At 47.1% G+C, this 17,056-nt stretch overlaps 1 protein-coding gene across 1 annotated transcript in view; it reads right to left on the bottom strand.

Moving 5' to 3' along the window:
• Positions 1–1,673: 1,673 nt before the first annotated feature.
• SNX10 (sorting nexin 10) overlaps positions 1,674–17,056 on the bottom strand; it is a 33,467-nt gene continuing 18,084 nt past the window's right edge. The window contains exons 3-6 of the mRNA XM_044677404.1: positions 15,373–15,473; positions 13,912–14,010; positions 4,073–4,288; positions 1,674–3,602 (exon numbers count right to left, since the gene is read on the bottom strand). Of these exons, the coding sequence (XP_044533339.1) occupies positions 3,521–3,602; positions 4,073–4,288; positions 13,912–14,010; positions 15,373–15,473 (498 nt within the window). The 3' untranslated portion in view covers positions 1,674–3,520. The remainder of the gene's footprint in view (positions 3,603–4,072; positions 4,289–13,911; positions 14,011–15,372; positions 15,474–17,056) is intronic.

The following is a 17,056-nucleotide window of genomic DNA, read 5'->3' as shown; positions in this document are numbered from 1 at the left end:
GTCCGTGGTTCAGAGGGAGTTCGCAGAAAAAGGAAAGGGTCGTGGACGCTAAATCCCTTCTGCCCAGTGAGTGCCCTTGTCAGTACAATGAGGGAGGAAAGTGTCCTGCCAGGAAGGGACGCCCCGTGGTGGGGTCTGGCTTCCGGGGACAGTGGTGCCTTGGGGCTCTCCTTCTGCAGGAGGGGCCACCGGCGGCCTTTGTAAACACTTGCTATTCTTTTCTTCTTTTTTTTGGACATCTTACCTAATTCACATATTTTGGGATTCTCGCCTCCCTCCTACAAACTGTAATCATTTCTCGGGAGGGTTGGGGGGGGGGGGGGCGTATCATCGGAGGGTCAGCGGTTCTTCTGTTGCCAGGTGGTCGCTAAAAACTTTCATTCCCGGCAGCATTTGTTTTTTCGTCTAAAAACTTCCCGCCGGCTCCACTACACAATAAAACCAGCCAACAACAACAATCATTTTCTTTTCTTGGAAAAAATGTTTCCCCCCAGGACCTGGGTGAAAAAGGTGCATTGTGTTGCAAACGTGGCAACAAAATAACTTGAAATGGGAAGGATGCTCAGTTAGGGAAAAGAAGGACCAGGGGTTTGGGGGGAGGAAGACGAGTTTTTGTCTTAAACCAGTAAAAGGCGTCCCATTTGGGCCCAGGGGCTGCAGACGCCCTTGGGGCTTTCTAATGGTGCATCTTCTGGGAGCTAAAGGAAAACACCAAATGATTTCTAAATAAAATTATAATGATTGTTGGCTCTACTTCCAGAATTGAGCTTGAATTCATCTTTTTAATTTATAAAAACTGCTAAGGAAATCTGCCTCCTCTCCTTTGCAAATGTATGTTTGTATTTAATTATGCAATAAAATGTGAATTAGTCTCGGAAAAACCCGTGACACTGGACCTTTCTCAATGGACGTTGTTTATAAACGCTCGGGAGCGTTTATAAAATACCAAGCTATTTCCTAGTAGCATTTTCCTTTTGGTAGCAATTTTAAAAGCAGAACATTTTAAGTAGGAATATTATTTACTGCCCTAAATGTGGGACTTTTGAGTAGCGTAACAGGTCGTTGAATTTCATGGTGGAAACCTTTAAGTTCCACATAAACCAATTAAAAGGAAGGGTGGGGAGGGGAAAGGAAGTATTGCCTTTTTTTAAAAATTCAAAATGTCCAAGTTAATCACTAGGATACTCCTGCTCCCAGCAATCCATAAAATATTTTCAAGTATTTGGGGGTTTTTTAATGCATATTTTTAGATAAATACTTTTGAAAATAAAAATCATCCAAATGGGCATTTATTCTCTATAAATTACCTGAGTGTTCTTGCCCCCATGGAAAGGTTCCTATGCATTCAATCCAGGTAAGTAAGAAATTGAACAAAGCAGGGAAATGGGGGGTAGAGGATGAGCAGAGTGTTATCTTAGATACAAATTCATGAGACTGGCAAGAAATCAGTTATTTATTATTGGCCTGTGTTTGGGAACCCAAATAATCAAACTGAAAATAAAATCCCCAAACTTTAACTGCAAAAGAACCAATTGGGAAAACTAAATCAATTTGCCAACATTCTTTAGGTAATTTTGAAAAACAATAAAAATAAATTCTGATCTCATTGAAGAAATGACTGATTCTCTTTTTTTTTTCTCAGAAATAAACCAAATAGGCCAGATTAGATTTCTTCACATTTAATTTAGAAATAAAATTCATTACATCTTATGGAACAAATTACAAGATAGACATTTTGATATTTATGTTACAAGATCTAAAAATAACATGAAAATTTATGGCTGCTCACATTTTCTAAAAATATTCCGAAAGTGAAATAGTGATTGTAAATTCAAATATGTACTGCTAAGAAAAATAAATAAATAAATCTAATAGCTAGATGGCAAGCCACCCCCTCCTTCTTCTCTTACCCCCACCGCCGTTACCAAGGTGATTAAGAAAGCTCTTAAATCTTAGGGGGTTTTTCCCCCCTGTTTTCAATTAATGGCTCTCCCATGATGCAGTAACAGCCCTCACATACTAAATCAAGATCCTTCCCAAAAATCTAATAAGAGTTTAGGCCAAACAAGAAAGCAAGACAGCAAAATTGAGGGAATAATTCTTATCCTCCGTTTTTTGTTTTGTTTGGTGCTGTTATTTTGAGTCCTATCCTTCGCCCTCCATGAGGAGTTTATTAATAATAGAACGACAAAAACACTCCTGAAATTAACTGCCTTCTGCAGGCATCTTTGACCAGCCTCCAGAGGAGGCTAGCCAGGAGGAATAGCCAAGAGAAGCAACAAGTTATTCCCAAATATCTTTCTGCCAGTTGCTCAGAATAGAAACTGATTACTTTGTACAAGGAAGGACAAGGAAGAAATTTGGATCATTATCTTATTAAAGTGCTTTGTCACCAGAAAGTTATTGAATCCAAGTTTATCTTTAGGCTAGTGGAGGCTATATTTTATCAGACTGCGACATTTCTCAAGTGGAGCCTTAAAGGGGGTAAAGGAATCGATGGGCCTTTTTTTTAATGCATAATCAATTAGTTAATCTTATTTCCTAAATTAGCAGAATACTTTTTGGTAGCCATTACCTTTAGTCTGCCTTTTAATACCTGGCTTTCCCTTTAATGAAGAAACTAGCAACAACCACTAGGAATAAGGAGATATTGCAAGTGAAGAAGAAATGAGACATTTTGAAAGAAAATAAATTCCTCTCTGGCAGCCAAATACATGACAGAAACAAAGCCTGGGGGTCTCCCAACCTGAGGCTTAAGCTGATCTCTGCTTGGGAAGCTATTTCGCTAAGAATGAAGAGACTATCGGCCTATTTATTTGAATTTGCATTCTTGAGTAAAAGGTATTTGAACACAGGTCTCCGTTGCTAAGCTGTGGGTGCCATCTGTGTGCATAATAAATAGCAGGCGAGGAAGCTGAGCAGCCCTCGCCAGGATTGAGTCAGCCACACACACTCACACTCACAGCAACATCCGAGTTTTTGCCCTGTTTCGGAGACAGAGCCTCGTAATATCAGCAAATCTCATTCATCCACTACAAAATCCTATGACAGGCTTCAAAAGTCTGGGGAAAGTGACATGTTAATGTAGGAGAAAATGCAATATCCTGGGCTTAAACTGTGTTTATGTACCAAGTGGATTTTTTAATTGAACCAAACCAAAGGTTTTACACAACACACACAGGTTTAAATTCACACCTAAATATATTAACACAAATCATTTCCTATTGGAGAAGGAGCTCGTTTATCAATCATCCTCATCCTGAAAATTCAGTGTTTGCTATTTTACTGAGTCATAACCAAGAGAATTTTCCTTAGTCAAAATAAGACAACATAAAACCCGGAACTGGAAACCATTAATGAACTTAAAAAAAAAAAAAAAAAAAGGGCAACAGCTTGGCGAACACACCACCAATCATGTCACCCTGACTTTCTGTTGGGAGGTACCTATTGTGAACCAACCCTGTCCGTGTGACATGGGCATGATTTTCTATTACTGACAGAGTAACATAAAAATTATTTTTCAGGATTCTTGAAGAGCTGGGCTTGTTTTACATCCATGTGGACTGCTGTCTTCACAACTGTGACCAAGCCCAGAGGATGAACTGCAAAAAAAAAAAAAAAAAAAAAAGAGAGAGGAAAAAAATAATAAAAAGAGGAAATTGGTTTTCACAACACACTCAAAGGCTGAGTAACAGAGGAGAACTTTAATTATCTCCAGTCACAAAGAGAGACAGGAAATTTGGACTTTTAATTAGCCATTTGGAGTGCAGTTGGATATTTTTTTAGCTAGATAATTTAAACGCGAATAATTCAAGTCTGACTAAATGAAATTCACATAATCAGAATGCAGATAATTGAATTTCTACTGCATTCATTAATTCAGTGTGGAGGTGTGTGTGAAGACTTCTATGATGAGCTGTCACAGCTCAATAAAATCTCAGTCAATTAATTTTTTCATTATCTTAGTTTTACATCAACAAAAAAGTGAAGTGTGTGTATGTCTGTACACAAATATGTGGAATGTAAATACACATACACGTATGATATATGAAAAATGATCGGAAGGAATTACCTTGTGGAGCCATAATCTATAGAATTGGCTTTTCTCCCCCCCTCTTCATCTTCTTTGGGGAAACGTCTGTTGGAAGAAGCAAACTTCTGAATCGCTTCAGAAACAGAGTATTTTGTCTGTCCAGAAACACAGGCCTCGATGTCTTCAGAGCTTAAGTGACTCTGTAAGAAGAGGTGAAGTCTGCTGTCCGATAGCAAAAGGGCATTTTGTAGGATCCTATTTAAAAATAAAGACACACATAAGGTGAAGAGGCAGGGACGGATGACCGGGTGCCTCCAAAGAATAAAAACATATTAAAAAAAATATCATGAGGAAGATCACATCAGCTAGCAAGCAGACCCACAATTAAGGTGACAATAGCATATGTTAACTTTTATTAAATTATTTGGAATTTTAGGTGAGTAAAAACATGAAGCTAATAGAGAAAGACATCTGTTAGAAGAATAACTCCAAGGGCATTTCTGCAATTTACCCATCTGCCACGGCGGTGTGGAGCAATTACAGAAATTTTTTGCTTATATAATCGCAGAAATTTATTCTCCTTTAAGGAAGTTTTTAAAGAGCGAGCCACCAGCTCAGCTCAATGATCTTTACTGGCTAGATTGTCCTCAAGTGTCAGACTTCTCCAGGACCCTTGGTTTAAAACAAACACAAGTGAATCATGGGATGTCTTATATTCAGACATGTTTTATAAATTTGCTTTCACGGGTAAGATATGTGTGTGTGTACTTGTACACATAAAGTTTGGCTTGATTTTTTTAATGATCCTGAATTTGAATTTAACATTTCTTCCATGTCTTTCTCTCCCTGCACCGGGAGATGGATTGATTGAATCAGCAAGCTAATAGATATAAAGATTGTTTCTTTTCACTAAACATGTGCCCGGGATGCCCGTCAAGTCAACTCTCCTGCATTCCAGAAAGATTTGCCTAAAGATGGATTTGAGGCTCCAACTCTTGTACCAAAACGATGTCTTGAGATGATTCTGGCATTCATACTAAATCCAAGCCTCTGAGTCATCGCAGATGGCCTGTGATCCGGGACCCTCTGCTTGGGAAACACACTTCCTCTGATCTGATGAGCATAGAAAGGCTCGACAACAATTCGTGTAAACCCCAACATTATCTCCTTTTACACAAGTCCGGGAAGGTATGGATGGGTTGGATCTTGGATGCATTGTTCAGTGAGAGGAGAATTTCCTGGAACTGACACCACGCGGGTGCCCAGGGCGCCAAATTAAGTGGCCAGCGTGGAATTGCGGAACTTTACAGCCAGGTCTCCAGAATACAGATTTCCCCCATCAGACCAAATGGACCTGATTTTCTTCTCCCTGTTTTGGGAGACTCAAATCTAGGGTTTATTTTTATCTCCTTAAAAACCTGGGCTCATCAGCATTGGAGAGGCTCCATTTATTTGGATGTACGGGGAGAAGAGAGATGCGGCACCGCGGGGCTCCGAATGAGACGGTCACCGTCCTCAAGGGCTTAGTAGTGCGCCTCACACCCAGGAAGCGCCGTATAGCTGTTAGCTGCTCTTATCCTATGTCCAGACGGTTGTGTTTGCCTATTTTCTGTTCTTTGGAAGACAGAACTTTGAGCCTTTGTAGCCTGTGAGGAATGGGTCACTGGCCCCTGGGGGCAAAGGTGTGAATGCCTAAGTGATGTGTGTAGACGTGAGCATGTGTCTCCATGTGCGTGCCATGATCATCTCTACATGAGAATTTGTGCCCCCCTGGATCGGGATTGTGTGCCGAGGCACGCAGACATGCGAGAGTGGGCATCTGTGCGCGCGTGCAGAGGCGGCCACATCTACCCCAGCTCCGACCCTATGAGTGTATGTGTGTTTGAACCCACGGACACCACATGTGCATTGGTTTTAATTCTGTGCTTTTCCAGGTGCTGGAATCCTTGGAAGACGGGGCATTTATAGCTCTAGGAATCCCCATAACACGAACACACTTGTGCCATGTGTGTAACATGACCCAAACATGATACATATCACATGAACATACTTAGCAACGCATAGAATCAAGCCACCCAAAAACAGCCCCTCGAGCACTCCCCTGCGCTTATGGATTTTGTCCATCAAACCAAAATGGACCCGATTTCTTTTTCCAGCCCGAGTCCCAAAGACTCTCCAAACAGAGGGGTTCTGAGCGCCCCAAAGGGGCCTGAAGGGTTGTTCCTTTTCAAAGGAGCCATTTCCAAGCAAGGATGGAGTCTAGATCATTCCTCCGTGCCATGCCTTCCCACCCCATTACCCCCTGCCCAAAGGAATGAGCTCCTTCCACGAAAAAGTGGCTCAACCCCATCAGAGCCCAGCCAGGCTCCTCAGGCTCGCCCCCTCCAGTTTCCTTTCCACATCTGTAAACAGCTCTGGAGCATTAAATATTTCCAGAGAGGAAGGGCCGGGCAGGGATGCTGGGCTGGGCTGAGCTGGGAGGGGGGGTTGGGGGGGCCCAGTTTCAGCCCAGGCAGGAAGCCCGCCTGCCGGCCCCACCGCCAGCCAGCCAGCCAAGCGGCCGAGGGGATAAGTAACTCTCCCTGCGCTGGTACTTACTGCTTTGTTGCTGTTGGAAATGTATTTTATTTTCTTTATAAAATAATGGGCAATCTTTAAAATTGATTTCCGATGGTTTGAGGCATTACACCCCAGAAGTAATGAGCACTAATGTCAATGATATCGGACACAAATTCATTTTGGCTTTATTTCATGTCGAAAGCAATTCGCCCAAGCCTTGAACTGCTCCGGCGCCGTTATTAACTCGCGAGCAAGCTAACACATGGGAGCAGCGAGCGAGCGAGCTCTCGGAGAGCCCGGGCCGAGCACAACCTCAAGGCTACCGTCCCTTCTCCCCGGCTATAATTCAATTTCCAATTTGACTTTCCATTGGATTCATTAGGCCGGGGCTTCTTTCCTGCTCAACGGCGCCACCTGGAGGGCGGCCCGGAGAGGAAGCGGAGGGAGCTTGCCGCAGCCTCCGAAGCCTGGAGGGTAGGGCGGGGTGAGGCGGGGCGGGGCGGGGCGGGCCAGGAGGAAGGATGCTGGAAGGATGCTGGAAGGATGCTGGAACCCCCTGAGGGCATTTTTCGGAAGCAGCTGCATCCCACGCAGCCTGATGCGGCTCCATCTTCTGGGCACTAAGCTGGCTTTGGAGAGCACTGTGCCAGCCCTGAAGTACGAGGATGGGCCATTGTAAAATTTAAAATTAAAAAAAAAAAAAAAAACAGATCGGCTTCCTTTCTTTTATGTGAGTTCAAGAAAAAAAAAAAAAGTCATCCCCAAGAGGAATCACCATAGAAAGGGAACCGGGCATTGCCCAGGAGTCCAGCGACATCAGTGCATCTCAGTCCTGCCTGCCAGGCTTCCCTCAATTTGTGCATGCAGAGGCAGAGCCCCTAAGAGGCTTGATTCTGATTTTTCTCCTCCTGCTATCTTATATCAGCCACATAGCTTTCCATAAAGCAATCTGGATCCAATCCAAGGAAGGAACTTCCTATGTGCCACCCATTGTGCTGGGGATACAAAGACAAAGTGATCCAGTGGAAAGAGTCCTGGTTTTGGAAGTCAGAGGGTCGAAGTTCAAATCCTACCTCTGTCACTACCTGTGGGACCTTGGACAAGACACTTCCCTTCCTGCCTCAGTTTCCCCATCTATAATGTGACCAAGATCACAGTTCTAGAGCTATAAAACGATAAAAAAAAAACTGCCTGACTTCAAGGAAGTAACATTCTTCTGGGATAGGGCTAAGGGTTAGAATATCAACCAAGGAACAGGATCATTCATGGGTGTTAGGCACTGAGGATACAAAGCCAGAAAGAAAAACTGCCTGCCTTCAGGAAGCTGACATGATTCTGGGTGGAAGAGAGGGCTACCACACAAAAACAGAGCTGTAAACATAGGGTCAGTTGAAGAGACAGGGTACTAACCAATGGGGATGAATAAAGTTGTCCTATAGGAAGTGACCTAGTAATGGATAACATTGGGAACCCTCAGAAAATCTAATATGGGGGGCAGCTGGGTGACTCAATGGATTGAGAACCAGGGCCAGAGATTGGAGGTCCTGGGTTCAAATGTGGCCTCAGACCCTTCCTAGCTGGGTGACCCTGGGCAAGTCACTTCACCCCCATTGCCTAGTCCTTAATACTCTTCTGCCTTAGAGCAGATACACAGGATTGATCCTAAGATGGAAGGGGAGGGTTTTGATTTGTTTTTTAAACTGATCATATGTTTTTAAAATGCTAAACACTTAATGGGGACTCCAAATTATTTTTATATATATATATATAACCAAAGTCTCAAACAAATTCTCCAAAGGAGTGGGGTAGAGGGAGGGGGCAGAAAGAATGCATTCAACCTAGCAACCAACAAGTATAAGCTGCAATTGTTGCTGGGTGCCAGATGCTGAGGATACAAAGACAAAATGAGAAAGTTTCTGCCTCCACGCGCTCCCATTCTTCTGAGTGGAAAGAGGCTACAACCCAGAAACACATACATGATGGTATGAGGAGGCAGAGAACCACCACCCATGGGCATGAGTAACATATTCCCTGAGCAGGGAACCCCTGAGCAGAGTGCTGGATGGCAAACAGACTCCTGGGAAAGCGGAAGGCTTTTTCTTAACTACTTCACATTTAATAGGGACCATAAATGAATCTCATCTAAAAGTCCAACGTCTCAAACAAATTCTCCAACGGAATGGAGATTTTCAACAAACAATGGCTGCTCTAAACAAACCTGCTTACCAAATCCATGTAAACCTGAATGCTAAGGGGCAGCCCTCTTACAGAAGGAATCAAAAGTAATCCTTGTCTCAGCCAGGAAGCTTTAGGAAGCCACGTCTCACGGGCATTAGAAATCATCCTTGCGAATGGCTTTCGGGGAGCGAGTTAGGGACACTGGGAAATGTCAGGCCCCCAAATGTGGGCCATTCCTTTTGCTTCCCAAGTTTAAGCCGTACAGAGACAAAATACATTTCCCCCCTTAAACTAGTCCGAGTAACAAAATCTGGTTTTCCTCACTGTGATTTTATTAGGTGCTTTATATACACACAATTCTAATGGAAAACACGACTCGGCCGCGCCAATCTGTTCGCACATTGACTCATGGTTTCCAGTGACTCTTGGAGCCTGGCCCAATCATAAATGCCTTTTTGGATGGGGGAAGGTTAACCACTGGATTTAGGCTGTCTAAAAAACAACAAATTGACTGTCTGTTTACAGGCAACCATGCGAGAAAACAAGCAAACTTGGTCAGAATCACTAACAACATCCATGATCTGTGCTCTGGTGCCCTCTATTGAACAGACTTCTGCTAGGAAAGGGGAAAAAGCTTTATGGGGGCCTTCTGAATCAAAGAGGTGAGCTGGGCAGGGCTGCCAATGTTCACGAGTGGGGGGCCTGGATTCAACAAGTAAGGAAGGGCCCTACTAGTTTCAAAGGGATAATATGCCTCTTCACCCACAGAAACCAAACAAAACTCTGACAGGGGAAAAAAACGACAGATGTTAAGGGTAGGCAAGGTTGGCGGCAGATGCCCATTTCTGAATTCAACCCTCCCTGTTTCTCTTTGCCACTCCCTCATCTATAAAGCAGAGCTAATAAGAATTGCACCTCCCAAATGATATCAGACATCCAAATTAGGCAGTGAGGTGGGACAGTGGATAGAGAGAACACTAGATCTGGAGTCAGGGAGAGCGGAATTCAAATCCAGCCTCAGACACTAGCAGTGTGACCTAGGCAACTCATTTCACCTCTGCCTCAGTTTCCTCATCTGCTAAAAAGGGAAAACACTAGCACTTCATTCCCATATCACTCAGCTACACCAGTCTGTTCTCACATTGACTCATGGTTTCCAGAGTCTCTTAGAACCTGGCCCAATCATAGATGCCTTTTTGGACAGAAAGGAAGATTAACCACTGGACTTATGCCGTCTAAAAAGCAACAGATTCGCTGTCCATTTACAGGCAACCATGCAAGAAAGCAAGCAAACGTGGTCAGAATTGCTAAAGACACCCTTAAGGAACTATCTGCCAATATCAGCTAGTAGATCAGGCTTAAAAAGGGCTTGATGAAACATTAAAACCCTATACTATACATCAATGCAGACTATTAGGACTACTAGGAACAAAAAAAGCAAGTTACCTGAGGCCACCGGGGCAGATTTCTTGCTGATGCATTCTGTAACTTTCTCATCGCAGAAATGACAAAGCAAAATCTTTTTCACATTTAATCACCAGAAGAAACAAAAACCGTGCCATCCTGCACCAGTTAGACACGTGGAGGACAATCATTTTTACTGAAAAAATGCAAACTCAGTGACTAATCATTATGAAGAAACATAGGAATAATGACAACCACTGCTATTCAGATGGTATTTGAAGGTTTGCCAAAATCTTGGGACTCAGCTCCTGGATGGGCATAATCGTCCCCATTTTACAGATGAGGAAACTGAGATTTGCAATTGGCTTCCCCAGTCAGGAGAATTCAAACCTAGGGAATGCCCCTTTTCTTCTGTCAGAATGATCTCAACAGGTTTTGAAATAATGGCACTATCATAATGCAAAAGCTATTCAGGAAGTTAAGAATGTCATCATATTTTCAATATTCCACCCTTTCATCAGGAGGTCATTGTGCTAGTAGTGTTTTGTGTCTTCTAAAGTTCTTAACTTAGTCATTTTCAAAATATTTTTAAAATAAAATATTAAAATTAAAATTAAAAAATGTATAATCCCATGGAATTGCTTGTCAGCTCTGGGAGGGGGTAGGGAAGAGGGGAGGGAGAGAACATGAATCATGGAACCATGGAAAAATATTTTTAAAATAAAACTATATTAATTCAGTCATTTTCAGTTGTGGTCAACTCCTGTTGACTCTTTTAGGGCTTTTCTTGCCAAAGATGCTGGAATGGCTTGCCATTTCCTTCTCTGTCTTGTTTTACAGATGAGGAAACTGAGGCAGAGGCTGTGTGGGCTGCACAGCTAGTATCTAAAGCTGGATTTGAACTCAGATCTTCCTGATTCCAGGCCCAGTGCTCTATCCACTGCTGGCCCATCGCTTTATAAAGACTTATTTGGCAGGAGGAGGCTGGAGCAAAAAGAGTTAAACTTAGAATTCTGGCACTTCCTGCAGTAGGACTGTGGGAAAGTCACTTCAAATTCCTTCAGGGGAACCTCAGTTTCCTCATCTGTGAAATGGGAGTCATCTTGTCCAGAAACCCTACCTAATGGGGTGATGTGAGCCTCAAATGACAAAAAGTATCTGAACCGTGTAAACTGTAGCTCACTCATCTGTACAAGCCAGTCAGCACCAGCTCTGAAATGGGGTCATTTCAAGAAGGAGCTTAATGTTTGTTGACTTGAAAACAACTGAATGGAGTTTTGTCATTTCCCTGATGGGGGCATGTCCCTCTGGGACCATTCCCTTCCCTGAGGCTGAAGGCCAAAGAAGAGTCAGTCATTTCTCATCCTGGGGAATTGCCTGAAGCTCAGAAAGTTAAGTGACTTGCCCAGGGACACACAGTATCTCCTCTAATGCTACTTCTCCATAAAAATTCAAATGACTCAGAAATCCAGGGGTCTTTAAGGCTGTCTAGTACGAGGAACCGGAAGTTCAAGGGACTTTACCAAGGTCACCCAAGGAACCAGAAGCATCTGAGGGCAGAGTTCGATTCCAGATCCTCTGACTCCCAGGCTGCTCTGCCCTGCAATAAGACTGGGCAACCACGGTGCGATCCCTGAGCCCAAGAACATGGAAGTACGTGGCGAGGTCTGGGCGCAGTACCCAGACAGACTCTAACAGATGGACCAAGGAGAAGTAGCCATGACCCTCTTCCCATTAGGGGGCGCCACCTAAGCCTCGGGCAGTCCCTGGAGAAAGGCAAGGCCAGGGAGGCAGCCTCTGGTCCTCCAGAAGATTACAGCTGAAGCCCCCAGCCTCAAACGGGGCCAGGGGTGGGCGGGAAGGCTTCAGGGGAAACAGCCCATCTAGGCAGCAGATGGGGTAGGTGGGCCCTACACTGCCTGAGGGAGGGGCCTCTGAAATGGGGGAAGGGGGAGGCCTGGGGCAGCTCCGGGATCTTTTCTCCGCCCCAGGCTTGCCAGGGCTCAGCCTGCTCACTGGCTCGGCCCTGCTTCTCTCTTCATCTCTCAGTTGAGTTTTCGGGATTCCTCCTTTAAAGGGCGGCCGGAGAGCGGATGGGGCCAGAAGCAGAAGGGAGGGGGGGCACCGCCCGGGGCCAGAAGCGGGGTCGCCGGGGGCCCTTTCCAGCTCGGAAAAAACCCGCTGGTGACCAGGACCAGCACCCCCAGGCGCCGCGCACCCCGGGATCGCTGGCACATTTAATAGAAGGATTTGAGGGTGTGGGGGAGAGTAGGGGGTCCCCCCTAGAAAAGGAGCCAGGGTTCGGGGCTGGCCCCTGAGATGGAAGACCAGGGGTTCAAAGCCTGCCTCTGCCACCCCGTGGCTGCTCTTGGGCCAAAGCGGGCATTAATCCCGGGCCCCGGCGCCTGGGGCCGCTGGGCTCCATCCCGCAAATGCCCAGGCAGCTCCGTGGCCCCGAAGGACTCCCCGCTGGGGGCAGTTTGGGATCGCTGCCGCCGCCATACCCAAGGCCTGCTAGAGCAAGGCCGGCTGGACCGGCACTGCGGAAGCACGTGACCCGGCTGTTTCCATGACAGTGTCTGAGAGGAAAAAAAGACACCCACAGCGCCCCCAGGTGTTGTGCGCCTGCAATTCCACAAGGTGGCGCTCTAATACAGGGGATGAATAGACCTCCTCTAGGTTCAGCAGAGGCGCTGGGAAAAACTCAGAACCAGAACCAGAACAGGAACCCCCACGTGACCAGAAGGAGGCCACCGCCTGGCCCTCGAGGGAGGGGACCTGCAGTAAAACCATCCTTAATCCAATCAAAGTTTATGAATCCCCAAAACGTCCCGGGCCCCCTGTAGGCACTGAGGCTGCTGAGGCAAAGACAGGCAGCTGGGCCATCAAGGACCTTAGTTTGGGGAGCTGTGGGGGCCAGGCTGCATTCAACCCCCAACTGGGACACTATCTGTTTGCTGCTTAACCTGAGATGGCCTCAGTTTCCCCATCCCTTCCAGCTCTAAATCTGCCTGCCTGCCCCTAATTTCTGGCTTGTGTCCTTGGAGACTTCAGAGGATTTCTTGGTAAAGTTCTTGATAGGTTCCTAGCTGTCAGCTCTTCTTTTCTTCTCTCTCTCTCTCCTTTCCTTCCTTCCTTCCTTTGTTCCTTCCTTCCTTCTCCCTCTCCCTCTGTCTCCCCCCTTCCTTCTCTCTCTCTCCCTTACCTTCTGTCCTAGTATCACTTCTAAGACAGAAGAGCAGTAGGGACTAAGCAATTGAGGTTAATTGACTTGCCCAGGGTCTCACAGCTAGGAAGTGTTTGAGGTCAGATTTGAACCCAGATTCACCTGGCTCTAGACCTAACTCTATCCACTGAGCCACCTGGCTTGCTGCCCCTAGAGGTACTATTATTCCTCTCCATTTTATAGTTGGGGAAACTGGCAGATGAGTGAAGTGATTTGTCCAGTCACAGTTAGGAAGTGTCCGAGGCCAAATTTGAACCCAGCTCCTTCTGACTCCAGGCCTGGGGCTCTAGTCATTCACCAAACCACCTGGCTGTCCCTACCTGTGAGCTGGGCTTGAGACTTTCGGCTCACCTGCACAGGAAACATTCATTGAGCACACGATGTGCCAAGCACTGGGCTCCAGGGGGGGAGGCACACCCAGAGCAAGCGAGAGGCCCTGGCCACAAGGGACAGTCGGGAGAGGTTCCCCCCCCCACCTTAGACACCATCCCCAAGACCCCCGGCCACTTACTTCCTCAGAAATTCCTCCAGCCCTTGCCGCCGCTGGTCCACGTGCTCTCGGTTATTGATGTTGAAGAACAGGTTTTTGGAAGGCAGTTCAGGCACTTGTCTGGGGGGACAGAAAGAGGGAAAAGGAGCCAAGCCTTACTGGGGAGCACGAGTGACTGACCGAGTCCTCAGCGGGTTCTGCCCCGCCTGGCGGGATTGGGGGGAGGCAGGGAAGAGGAATCCCAGCTTTTCATCCTCCTCTTCCCTGCCAGGGAGAAACAGAAGCTGGAAAAGTCCAGAAGATCCTCCTGCAACCTGCCAGCTAAAGCTACGACCCCCACTCGGGATTCCGACTCGGTATTTCAAGGGAAACCTTGAATTCAGTTCAGCCAGCCAAGCAGCGATGGGGAGGACCTACTGTGTGCCAAAGGCTTGGGATGCCAAGACAAAGGGGCAGCCAGTCCCTGCCTTCGAGGCTCGGGAGTCGGGAGAGACCCAGGAGGAGAAAAGAAGGAAACAGAGACGGAGAGTCAGGAAAGGCTGCCCTGCGGAGGTGGTGCCAGGACAGCTCTGAGGAAGCAAGGATGGCCCCTGAGAGGAAAGGACAGTCCACGCCTGGAGGATGGCCCTGCACAAAGAATGCCCTTGGAATTCTGGGAGCATCTAGTGGGCTCCCCTCAGCAGAAAGGTGAGCAATGTTGGAAAAGGTAGCTGAAGCCAGATGATGAGGGCTCCGAATGCCAAGCTGCTGAGTTGGGGCTTTATTCCACAGGCGGAGGGAGCAGGCGCTCGCTGGGCAAGAACTCTCCTTGCAAAGGTAACTTTACAGAGAATATATTAGAGGGGGGGCACGAGGAGGCACAGAGGATAGACTGGCCCCACGCCTGGAGATGGGAGGACCTGGGTTCAAATTCTACCTCAGATACTTCCTGGCAAGACGCTTAACCCCAACTGCCTAGTCCTTGCCACTCCTCAGTCTTAGAATTGATACTAGGACAGAAGGCAAAGGTTTTAAGAAAAAGACTATATAAAAGTGGGAGAGGCTGATGAATATGGATTGATTAATCAATATGAACAAGGAACCTACTATGGGCTGGGCAGCGTGCTAAGTGCTGGAGATACTGAAAAGGCAAAAGCCAGTTCCTGCCTGCAAGGAGCTTGCAATCTAATGGGGGAGACAACCTGGAAACAACATATACAAAGTGAGCTTCATTCGGACTATCAAGGAAAGAAGTCACCGAGAGAAGGCCCTGGGATGAAGAGGGGTCGGGGGGCAGCTGGGTATCTAAATGGATGGAGAGCCAGGCCCAGGGTCAGGAGTCCTGGGTTCAAGTTTGGCCTCAGACACTTCCTAGCTGTGTGACCCTGGGCAAGTCACCTAATCCCATTGCCCAACCCTTCGTGCTCCTCTGCCCGTTGGTTCTGAGACAGAAGGAAAGGGGGGAGGAGGCTCCAAGGACCGGCCGAGTCCTCGGACACTCACATCAGCAGCGCGTTGCTCTGAAGCCGCTCTCTGAGCCACACGAATTCCCGAAACCGTCTCCTCACACAGGACGTCTTCATGGTGAAGCACATGCTGTTGGTCTGGGGAGGAGAAACGGAAAATGGCCTCAGCGCGGCCGGTGGACTCACACTCGCCTCTCAGGGGAGGCGTGACTAGCAGACCCCTGGCACAGGAGGGGCAGAGGCGAAAAGCTGCCCCTGCCTCAAGGAGCTCCCCTTGGCACAGGGGACACGGCAGTGCCTGGAGCAAACCAGACCTTTACAGGCTTGCCTGGGGACGGAGAGCGCAGGGGAGGCACGAAGACTGCGGAGGGAAGAGGAAGGCACTGGGGAGAAAGAAAGAAAAGAGCGCCTACTACGGGGCAGGCACCCGGCTAAGCCCGAACATATAAAGCAAGGCTCCCCACTCTAGAATCGTATACAGTATCTCCTTCCCAGAACCCTCCCTCGCTCTAGAACCCTGCCAAGGGCTTCCCCTCGCTCTAGAACCCTATGAAGTACTTTCCTATTCTGGAAGCCTAGAAAGAATTTCTTCCCTCATCCTCCTAGAACCCTGCCAAGGGCTTCCCCTCACTCTAGAACCCCATAACATAGCACTCTTCATTCTAGAGTGATACAATGACCTTCTCCTCGCTCAAGAACCCTGTAAAGTGCATTTGTGCTCTGGAATCCTATGAAGCACTTCCCTACTCTGAAACCCCATAAAGGAGCCCCCTTCACTCTAGAATCCTGCCAAGGGCTTCCCTTCCTCTCAACACCTATAAAGTACTTTCCTATTCTGGAAGCCTAGAAAGCATTTCTTCCCTCTTTCTCCTAGAACCCTGCCAAGGACTTCCCTTCACTCTAGAATGCTATAAAGTACTTTCACCCTCTGGAATCCTATGAAGCACTTCCCTACTCTGGAACCCCATAAAGTAGCCTCCCTCACGCTAGAACCGGGCACCGATGATCTCACTCTAGAGCCCTGTAAAGGACTTTCATGCTCTGGAATCCTGTAAAGCACATCCCCACTCTAGAACTCCACAACGCATGCACCCCCACTCCAGAACCCTACAAGGTCTTTTCTGGCTCTAGAACCCTATGGAGTTCTTCCACTTACCCCAGAACCCTATCCCGGGCTTCCTCTACTCCAGAATCGTATCACTAAGTAACCAAACTTTACAAAGGCCAACAGGGCCTTGATGGAGAGAAGCAGACGGAGAGAGAGGCTGACTGTTCTCAGCCGTTGATCTCCTGGCCGGAGGCTGAGCACGAGATCCAGTGGGTCAGGGTCCCTCTGGGGAAAGGGGAGGGCTGCAAGAAACACTGGGGTCTCGGTGGATCCAAGGTCCCAGCACCCCCCTCTCTCCCATGTAATTGTTTTACATTTTAATTGGCGATAACTCCAATGGAGTAGCAACAGAATTCATTTTTCCAAAACAGAAAAACTTTAAGAATTTCCAGCGTTCTCCAAGTCAGCCATGTTGTCCCCCAAACTCCAACCAGCCACCTACAAACCCTTCAGCCCGGCTCATCAGAGCCCAAGGCCAGGGGGGTGCTTCTGGGTGGGACGAGCTTCACAAATGGGCAAAGGCTAAGCGAGATCCCTGCGAGGTCAGCTGCCCCGGACGAGGCCAAGGACCACAGCCAGCCTCTGGTCCTTCCTGAGGTACTAGAAGGGCTGC

The sequence above is a fragment of the Gracilinanus agilis genome, chromosome 5 (genome assembly GCF_016433145.1).
Source record: "Gracilinanus agilis isolate LMUSP501 chromosome 5, AgileGrace, whole genome shotgun sequence".
Classification (NCBI taxonomy): domain Eukaryota; kingdom Metazoa; phylum Chordata; class Mammalia; order Didelphimorphia; family Didelphidae; genus Gracilinanus; species Gracilinanus agilis.
Note: the sequence above shows the minus strand (reverse complement) of the source record. Positions and strands in the feature narration are given on the sequence as shown.